The sequence below is a fragment of the Prosopis cineraria genome, unplaced genomic scaffold, assembly GCF_029017545.1.
Source record: "Prosopis cineraria cultivar Desert tree isolate PC_DT_omini unplaced genomic scaffold, ASM2901754v1 PC3, whole genome shotgun sequence".
Taxonomy (NCBI): Eukaryota; Viridiplantae; Streptophyta; class Magnoliopsida; order Fabales; family Fabaceae; genus Prosopis; species Prosopis cineraria.
The window spans coordinates 11,134,218-11,145,348 of NW_026555334.1; the positions used below are offsets into that span (position 1 = coordinate 11,134,218).

Genomic DNA, 11,131 nt, shown 5'->3' on the forward strand with positions numbered 1-11,131 from the left:
GGTTGAAGAGAGCTTGGAAAATTCTTGAAAACTAGGAGAGGATGACCAAGACCTCATGACAATATTATCATATTCATCAAAATTCGTCCAGAAAAATTCAAATCTACATAATGGCTTATTCTTGATTAACAGGGGCTTTAGTGTTAAAGCATATTGGTGCATGATCAGATGTTGCGACAGGAAAGGCAAAAAAGTAGATTTGGGAAATGCTTTCAACCAGCTATGGGCGCCATGTTGTTTCTAGGAATTATCTTTTAATATATAATCAGGAAATAAATCTTCATATTCCCTTTTAATTTGCTAATAATTAATTAAGTTGATATATAAATCAAGAATTTTGCCGTGACTTTTGATTAAGATTAAAAGAAAAGTATACAACAATGATGATATAAACTACTCTGCCATCATCCACATGCTTAAATTACACTCTGATGTAATACTTCCTCCGGCCCATTTGATGGAAAAAATTTTGAAATTATTTGGTATCTTAAAATATAAGATATTTTGACAAAAAATAGATTTCATTAATAATGATCATTTCAATATTGCCATTATTTCATGTTAAATAAATTCCTTTACCTAGCTCTCTCTCTTTCTCTCTCTAATCAATGAAGAGTATTATTAAGTTCATAGAAAAATTAAGATTTTAAATTATATTCAATAAACTTCATCGTTATGTCTAATTTTGTCAAAAAAAAAAAACATTATAAATTGGGATTGAGGAAGCATAATTTAGCAGATACATTGCTTATGCTTTATTTTGACCATTTAATTGGCTACACTTTAATAATTAAGACAATATCTCTTTGATATATTTAATCTCTATTTTATCAAAGGTGGTCTGACAGTATAGTCAATAAAATGTTGATTTAGTTAGTAAGAATTTAATTCATAATCTATAAGGTTATAAATTCAAGTCTCACTATTAATATAAAAACTTTATTTTTAGACAATCTGTGAGTGGTCTTTGAACCGAAAAACATACTTCAACTTTAATGATAAGTTCCCTAAAATCTAATTCACATAAATTTTTTGTTATAAAATATAGAAATAGTACACAATGAAAAACTACTATATATGTCATGTAATTCAGGAGATAATTTGGTCATTCTTGAGTCTTCATCATGGCTCGTCCGCTAAGCTTTAAGGCAGAGCTTGCTTTCAGTGTAATAAAATAATGACCTCTTTGAGATATTTAATTTCTGTTTTATCAATGGCCCGTTAATTTCTATGGGTGCTATGTTTCTTATAAATTATTTTTGATAATTAGGAAAGAAATCTTCGTATAGCAATTTGCTGATAAGTTGAAATATAAATCAAGAATTTATATAAAAATTGATTAATTGACTTTAGATTAAGATTAAAAGACTATATACAAAAATGAAAATTATTATGTCATCCTTCCTCCGTGAGCTTGATACATTAAACTTTTATTTATTATCTGAATTGTAATTTAGGGGATACAATACGTTGCTCAAGCTTCTGTTCTCTTTTCTCTGATTTTTTTTTTTTCTTTGGGGATAACTTGCTTAAGCTTTTTCTTGACCATGCGTCATTGGTTAGTGGACACACTTTAAGGCTTAAGTCAAGGCTTGCTTTTTTGTTGAAGCAAAAGTGGAAACAGCAAAAACAAAGCAGACAAAACAAGTAAATTAAATAAACATTGTATTGTATAATTCCTTGAACAGTGTTATGCTATATATAAATGATTACAACCAATGCATGAATGACATGTGTACAGTTGAGAAGCATCTAGAATAAAACTAAGTTTTGTGCCATTAAATCTATTATCACCATAGTTATGTTTATAATTGTCGTGAAAATTATGTCATTGAAATTTTGTACTAGTGTGACTTTTGAGGATGAGTTTTTCTCTAATTTATATGTTTCAACATTTCCCCACGAGTCAAGCTATGATGAAAGAACAATGAGACTTGACCTGAGAGTAGGAAAGTGTGATGGAGGAAGAGGCTTGAGTTGAAATAAGTAGCGACTGAGCGACGAAACTAGTGAAAGACAGAATGAACTTGATTTTGGTATCAATAGGATAAAGCCGCATAAATTTAGAATAATCATCAACAAAACAGACATAATAGTGAGATCCATTAATTGAAACAATTGGGAAAGGTCCTCATACATCACAAAATACTAATTCAAATGGAAAACTAAAATGATGAGAGTGACAGTGGAGAGGGTGATGACTTGGATGGTCATATTGAGAGTAGCTCAAAGGCTCTGATATCATGTTGAAGCAAAAGTAGAAGGAGCAAAAATAGGGCAAACAAAACAAAAAGTATAGGCACTGTGTTATCAATGGTCCATTAATTATATGTGAAAAAAATATAGGCAATGTATTATATATACGCTGCTTTTGGGAATTTTCTTTTGATAATTGGGAAAAGAAATATACATATTTCTTTTTAATTATTTTCTAATAAGTTGAAATACATAAATCTATATCTATAATTTCTATAAGACTTGATACTATTGTTTTAAAAATTGGACTGGATGTCGAACAAAAAAAGTTAGCGGGTTACAGTTTGCATGATTCAACTATTAACATAATAATTAAATAAAAATAATACCCATATATTTATATATAAACATATAAATTATAAATTAATATTTTTATATTTCACCTGTTACTAAACAATAAGAATAAAAAGAAAAACATAAAGAATAAATCTTAAATATTAATAACAAGTTTAAAAAATTAAAGAGATATAATATATTAGGGATCATATAGATTTTTAAATCTCTTTATTATTAAATCTTAACAAATATTATCATAATCACAATTTTAGCATTTATGATTCACATAAACTGGAGCAATTTTCTTTTTTTTTTAAATCTTTCCCTGCTTTTTATTTTTTCCAATTTTCAATGGTTAGCTTTGAAAGATGGGAAATTTTTTCTCTTTTCTCTCACCGTCAATTTCAAAAGTCCCCGAGGCTCAAACTATTTATCTTCTTCTCAAGATGAAATTTTAAGTTCAATGTGCATTCTTTTCTCAACATGTTACACCGACTCTATGTGCTTGTGGCCTATACCTCGTCTCCATCATTCTATTTTGTGCGTACTTTGTGGCTTGTGCATCATCTCCATCAAAGCACCTTTTCATTTTCTTACTGTGATCGAAATTTCAAGGAAAAAAGTTGTTTTCAAAAGTGAAAAAAAATCTAGATCTAAAGCATGTTAATGTTTTAGGTTTGATTATCTTCTTCTTTCTTCTTCATTTATAGGAGCATTGAATTGTATAATTTTTTTGGCATCAGACTTGTTTGACACGCTAACAAACCGTTCTAGGTTCCAGTCTAATTCCAATTCACTAAAACTTGCTCGATGCAAAGTGGTTCAATCTGGTCCAATTGCCTGAACGGTCCAAGGAGCTTAAACGAGCCGCTTTAATGGCTGGGTGATAATCAAACTGGTCTAACCATCTGGGTTGGCCTGAGTTTAAAAACACTGCTTGATACGTTGACTTTAAAAGGAACTTAAGCTTCCTCAAATAATTAATAATGTTTTTTCATGTAAGATATGACATGTTTAGTTAGTATACTATAATCATCTTGGTCCTATTATAATATGTTTATACAATTTAACAAGGTTTTCTTGGGCCGTTATAATAAAAAGGCATTTTTATGAGCCAACCACCATTAAACAATATCAGACTTGGGTGTCAGATATTTTTTTTCTTTTCCTTTTTTTAGATGAAAGGCATAAGTAATCTTTTTTGGTCAGATGATAGATGTGAAAATAATAGCTTTAGCTTTAATTTATTCAATTTTAAATTCAATCTATGACATTTAAAATCTTCAATTAAGTCCTTAAAATTTAAATACTTTTAATTTTGAAAAAAATATGTATAGGTCCCATGAAATAGACTTATTTATAAAGAAGTCCCACAAAATTTAAAAACCACAGCTAAATCCCTTGAAATTTGAATGTAATTTAAAATTAAAGTACAGAGATAATAATACTTTTATTAAAAATACATTACATCAATCAAATAATTTACAACTGTTTCATCAATAATTTACAATTATCATTTCAACTTTTTACAACTATAACTTCAACTTTTTACATCAAATATTCAAACTTTTTAACTACTAGACATGAAGTGTCAAACTTTTTAATAATGCATGTGCTATTAGATATGTGAAGTTATAGTTATAAAAAAATTAAAGTAAGAGTTGTAAATTACTGATAAGATAGTTATAAATTATTTAATTGATATAATGTATTTCTAACAAGGGTATTATTGTCTTTTGACCTCAATTTTGAAGTACACTTAAGTCCCAAAAGACTTGGCTATAATTTTGAATTTTATAGGATTTATTTATAAATAAGTCTGCTCCATGAGACTTATATGTAACTTTTCCTTTAATTTATTTTCTATTATTATATTTTTGTCAATATCTTATCTTAAATTTGAATTAATTTTATTTCATTATTTAAGGATCTTGTAATTGAAAAATTGTAAATTATAAGAATCAAATTAAAGTTTAATTCAAAATATATTATTAATACTTAATAGTAAAGTTTTTTTTTTTACCAAAATTAATAACTTGCCTCTATATTTTGCACTCAAAAGATTCGTCCATATTATAATTTCCAAAATATGTCTTCTCCCATTATCAACTAGAAAGTTGTGCCTTTTTTTTTTTTAAATACAAGCTGAGTATAAACCACACATAGATATGGGAACGGACCCTACATGCCCAATCATATATAATCACCCTCACTTTTTTTTAATTAATAAATGCTCATATTTGTACAAAACAATAAAATTGAAGGTTGCACCATAAATTATATAATTATTGTACCAAATATGATCATATTTCAAACGGAATATCAAACAATATAAATAAACAATTGAAGGTTGCACTAAAAATTATAAACAGTGTTGCTTCCATTTGCTCGGGACCTAATCATAATTTTCACACGTATTTAAGTTGAGGACTTGCTTTTACAAGAAAAAATATTAGAGAATTCAATCGACCCAATAACTATTGTTTGATTAAACATATGTAAAACGCTGCATACATGCATAACTCTGATGAACTCTTAATGATCGATTTAAATAAATAGAAGGACAACAAAATATATATTATTAATCAATTAGTAAAATAAGATAAAATACCACCATTGTAACTACAAGAGATTAGTTGGTATGCTTTGTTCATGTTTAAAGAAATTGTCTGGATCAACTACGGTCTTCACATGAACTAATCTTTCCAAGTTGTCCTTAAAATATTTTCTTCCATAACTGCTATCAGCAATGTCTATGCTTGTGCCATTACCAGGATTGACCCCAATATCAAAATCTCTATAGTTAAGGAAGGCCTCCCTCGGATATTTCGAAACGTACGGGGCCATGAATTCATGAAACGACCTTGAAAAGTTCATATAATGATTAGTTTCCTCATATCCTTGTTTCTCCCAATGCGTATAGTATTGAATCAGAAACAAGATTCCAGCTCTGTGAGGAAATGGAGTTTCTGATGATGAAATCTCACGCATCTTTCCTCCATAAGGATTCCATTGCATCCACATGTTCTCACCGTCGATCATCCACTTCCATATGGATTCTATTGCAGTCTTTGGAATAGGCTGTTTCACATAATCTGACTTGCTTTTGAAGAACTGTGTTGGTTGTTTGTGATTTACTAGCAACTCATCAATTGAGGTTCCAATCGGGTAATCAGCCCAGAAAAGAGTTGAATTCACCCAAGGCATTCCAATGCAATCACTCTCTTTTAGACCTAATTCTGGGAAGCTCTTGTTCATCAAAGAGATTAACCTATCAATGTTCCCTAAGAATTGACCGATGAAAGAAACTCGTATTGTCTTCTTACCCTCTTGAGTTCCATTGATGACTAAAGGCATCACCCTTATGAACAGGTCGTTATCTAAATCACTCGCAACCAGCTGCCATTTGTAAACAAGATCAGTCACTCCTTCTTCCAGAGTCTTCTTCACTCTGAACACAGTGACTTGTGAAGGCACAGAAACCAACTTGATCTTCCATGAAAGAACCACCCCAAAACTAGCGGCCCCACCTCCTCTGATAGCCCAAAATAGATCTTCTCCCATGGTCTTCCTGTTCAGGATTCTTCCATTGACGTCAACAAGTTCAGCGTCAATGATATTATCAATGGAAAGACCATATTTTCTCATCAAGTTTCCATACCCTCCACCAGAAATGTGTCCACCAGCTCCTAAAGTTACACAAACACCGGCTGGGAAGGCATGAACGTTACTTTCTTTGGCGATGTTGTAGTAAAGTTCACCCATTGTTGCACCTGCTTGAACCAGTGCAGTCTCTTTTCTTTTGTCAACCTGAACAGAATGAAGATTGAACATGTCAAGTACAATGAAGGGAACTTGTGATACATAAGAAAGGCCTTCATAGTCGTGGCCTCCACTTCGAATCCGAATCTGCAGGTCGTGAGACTTGGCACAGATTACTGTGACCTGAACATGCGATGGATTTTGAGCAGCTACGATGGCAAGAGGTTTCGGTGTCGTGGGTGTTGTGTATCTACGGTTAGATGTACGATTAAGCAAGAGAGATGCGAATGAAGAATTGCTGGGTGTAAAAATCACTGTAGAGAGTGGGGTAGAGGATTGGGAAATATGGTTTGCAAAACATTGAAGAAAATTTTCAAGGGACAACGAATCTGAAGATGAATGAACAACAAATAGCAAAATTGCTAGAATGGCTATGGGAAGAGAAGGGAGTTTCATTGTTTTTATGTAGGAAAAATCTGAGTGCATTCGAATTGTGGAAACTGAGCTATTTATTAGTGAATGAAGAAAGTCATGTTTGGGTCTTTTGATAACGACCGAATGGACTGTTATGGGAGAGGATTTAATGTTTCAGATTCTGCAGAAAGCCGTTACTAATTCTGGAATAAATCCCATTGATGATTATGATATCACAGATCTTATTTAGTTTTATTTTATATATGGCATATGAATTTCTATGAGTGCTTTATGTTTTTTATGGGAATTGTCTTCCTCTTTGATAGGGAAAAAAATCTTCATATTCCCTTTTTGCTAATTACTTGAATTATAAATCAAGATTTTCTATTAAAAAAAAATGAGACACATTTCCTTTTGAGATCAACACTTGGTTGTGGGAATAAGCATCCTCACATACTCAAAATAGGCCTTTCGAAATTGGGGCACGCCTATAATCTGTCTTGAGACTTTCAATATTCGCTTTTGCCCCCCCCCCTTGGGACCACAAGTATCCTTTGTTAAGAGGAGAGACTAATCTTTCTTAAAACGTGAATGATGAAAAAAAAATTAAAAATAAATAAGTGAAGATATTATAAAAATATTATAAATTTGAATATTGAAGATATTTTACTCTCATATTAATTATGTATATTTTTTTTAATTTGTATTATTATTATTATCTTTCAACATTTATTATTATCTTTTTATTTAATTTTAAAATTTTTAGAATTTTCATGCATTTATTTTTAGGGTTGAGTTGAAGCCTATAAATTACACCTCAACTCATTTGATTTGTACGCATATTTGACTGAATAAAAATTATTGTTATCTTACCTCTCCTTTGAGTTTTCTTTTCTCTCTATTATTTCTAATAATCCCTTTATCTCTTTTCTATATTTGCTCCCCCCTTCTTCCCTGTTCTACATCAATGGAAGATAAAAAAGTAGACCCTCTTAGCCATGTTTTCTTCACAAGGAAGAGTTAAAAATTAAATTTTCAACCATTTGCTTAAGTAACAAGAATTCTTATTATTTTCATCAACTTGAGTTGGTGAAAATTTTGATTTTTTTATTATGTGTAGATTTTTTTGTTGTTGAAGAATATCCTATTTAAGGCATGGTCATGTGCTAAATATTGGCATTTGTTAAAAGGATTCGAACATTTATTCATCACATTATGAGATACTAATATTTTTCCACTATAGCCAATCCTTATTGATAAATATTGTGTGTGTGTGTGTGTGTGTGTGTGTGTGTGTGTGTGTGTGTGTGTGTGCATGTGCTAAATATTGGCATTTGTTAAAAGGATTGTGTGTGTGTGTGCATGTGCTAAATATTGGCATTTGTTAAAAGGATTCGAACATTTATTCATCACATTATGAGATACTAATATTTTTCCACTATAGCCAATCCTTATTGATAAATAGTGTGTGTGTGTGTGTGTGTGTGTGTGTGTGTGTGTGTGTGTGTGTGTGTGTGTGTGTGTGTGTGTGTGTGTGTGTGTGTGTGTGTGTGTGTGTGTGTGTGTGTGTTACATTACACATTCTTGTAAGTCTTAGAATAAAAATTCATTCCATTTTAAAAATAATAATCAAATTATGTGAAAATTCTAACACTTTGATACTAATTGTCATAACAAAATTTTAACATTTTTGTAGAAATTTTAACAAAACCTTTCCTATAAATAAGATCTCAAAAATTTTATAATATAAACACAAAATTGTATCAATCAGGAGCTCTGCTCCTTGAGCTAATAAACAACATATTAGTCAAAATAAGCTTTAACTATAGCCTATGTGGAGCAACTAATCATACTTTTAAATTGAAATATGTGAGTCATAAATATTTACATCAATAGGGAACAATATTACACAAAATCTTCACCTAATATAGCTATATGCCTTTTAGAGGTCAGTGGTAGGATTAGTGTCAATTAATGAATATGAGATCAAAATGAATTTTCAATGAATAGCATTTTCAAAATAGAATTTAAAAGAATTAAAATAATAAACTCAAATAATCATGTAAAATAATTGAAAGGATGATAATTTAACATAATAACTTTAAAAAAATCTGTAAATCATAATAATAACCATAAAATGAGAGTGAATTGGAAGCACTTTATTCTATAATGCTTAAAGAAAATAAGTTACTCACACATAAATCAAAATAGTACACTTGTTAACTGAAACCATTGGAATTTCAAATGAGCAAGTTAATTAAAATTTAAAAATTTTGAGGACTTAATATAAGAGGTAACAAACGTGGACACATAGCTCATGTGGACACAATCTACAAAGACAATACTAACCAAACGTGACTTATGCCATGAAAATAAACGTGAACATATAATTCATGAGGGCAATACTAACCAAATGCAGTTTAAAACCATAAAATCAAATGCAGGTATGAGACCTAAGAATAACAAATGTGAGGACAATGCCCACAAGACAAACTAGCTTGTTAGTAACCACAACGCTACGGACTAACGGAACTGCCATTAGCAGTAATATTCTGTTTAGATTCTTCTTAAAAATTATGTTTCAAACATGTGAGAAAAATAATCATTTCTGAAATAAACTTTTCAATCTCCATACCAAACTCGCATTAATTATTTCAAATCTCAAAACTTGTCAAAATAATACTTCATAGCTAATGCACAAACTTGTATTAATTGAGAAAATTAGAAATTCCAGGAGTTCAATAAACAAGGATGTCTTCATCAATCTTGGAAGTATATTTTTAAAAATACATGCACATATCATAATTTAATGATCCTTCATCATTATTCCATAATTTTTAGAAATAAAATAATTTAATTAACAAAGTACACAATAGTGGGGTGCTATTTACTTACTCGTCGAAGTTCTAAATTCCTAAAGATATTCTTCTTTTAATTTTTGTCAGGGTTTTGTTCTTCCACACATTGATTTGTACCATAATATAGTAGTTCACAACAAGCATAGAACAGGGGAGAATGATGGGATCTTGGTGATGTCACAGTAGCAGCAAGTGAAGCTCCTACTCTCATTGACAGCATATTGAATGGCAGAAGTTTGAAGTGGCTAGATTGAGTATTTAGAATCTCTAAGCAACAAAAAATTTTTTCTTGCTCCTCCTAGCCTATACACGAGCCAAGATGAGGGAAGAAGAAGGAAGTCTTGGTCTACCAGAGCAGCGACGAACAAAGCAGTGACAACATCCACATCGGTGACGCTAGAAAATGAAAATAAAGAGTGTAAATCAGAGGAGTTTTGGATGCTGAGTCCAGAAGTTTTTGGTCCTCTCACTTTAATGAAAGAGAATTAAGGAAGAGAGGAAAAAAAATATCTAATGAAAGAGGGGCACAATGGTAATTTCTAAAAGGAAAAAGAAGTAAAATAGAATCCCACTTTTGCATCTAGGATTCGAACCGAAGACCTTGGAATTAAGGGCCATAACAATTACCACTAAGGTAACAATTCATCCTTGATAATTTCACTCTAGAAATATATAAAAAAATATCAATAAATTACTTTGTCATCAGTTTTAAATTTAACCTAAATTCTAGGTTATCACAAAATAAGTCCTATTTTATATGGTTGATGTCATAAACTAACATTTAATTAACAATAAAGTATTTAATAAACTCATTTCAACTAAAGATATGATTCTTGTGATAAGTAAGGCAATATCAAACCTATAATTTGAAGAAAGGGTTAAAGTTTATTTTTTTTCCCTTGAACTATACCTCAAGGAGCAACTGGTGTTCTATGTTCTTTTTGGATCCAATTGACTCCTTGCTGTTAAGTTAATGTATACTTAGCAGCCCATGTGTATTGAAAATTGCTGTTAAGTTAATGTATACTTAGCAGCCCATGTGTACCGAAATATTCTACCTCAACCCACATGTACACTTGTCACCTCATCTCCCCTTCACCATCCACTTCTCTTTCCCCTTTTTATCTTGCTCTCTCATGTTTTGGTTTGTATTTCGATCAAACACACACAAGGCATCTTGTATTCCTTCTTCGTCTTCTTCTTTAAATCATCTACCTTAACAGCCACCTTCACTGTAGCTCGTCCAAATTTGGATGATGTTGAAGATGATGCAACCCCAACAACCATCTTCAAGGAAGATTTTGATTTGGCAACTGAACTAAATGAGAGAGGTCTGGGACAAAGAGTAAACCCAGTTGTAGACCTAATCTCAACCTAATAGAAAATTAGCTTCCTCCTGTGTATGAATAATCAAAGTGTACATGCAAGTCTTTGATCTCCATCTTTCTACTGTTTACCAAGGTCGTAGTGCTAGAAGTGATAGTGGAATGATAGGTTTCTCCTGAGGTGTACATGCAAGTATTTGATCCTTTGCTTCATTTTTAAAAGTCTTATTTTCATGAGGG

The 11,131-nt window shown here is 31.0% G+C and overlaps 1 protein-coding gene across 1 annotated transcript; it reads right to left on the reverse strand.

Annotated features, from left to right (window-relative positions):
* Positions 1–5,154: 5,154 nt before the first annotated feature.
* On the reverse strand, positions 5,155–6,750 carry LOC129305390 (berberine bridge enzyme-like 4). The gene has a single exon (XM_054945425.1). The coding sequence runs from the start codon at positions 6,748–6,750 to the stop codon at positions 5,155–5,157; it is 1,596 nt and encodes a 531-aa protein (XP_054801400.1).
* Between the last annotated feature and the right edge of the window lie 4,381 nt (positions 6,751–11,131).

Bases quoted from the DNA above. Each gene is read 5' to 3' on its own strand.
- LOC129305390 (XM_054945425.1), bottom strand. From the start codon at position 6,750: ATGAAACTCCCTTCTCTTCCCATAGCCATTCTAGCAATTTTGCTATTT.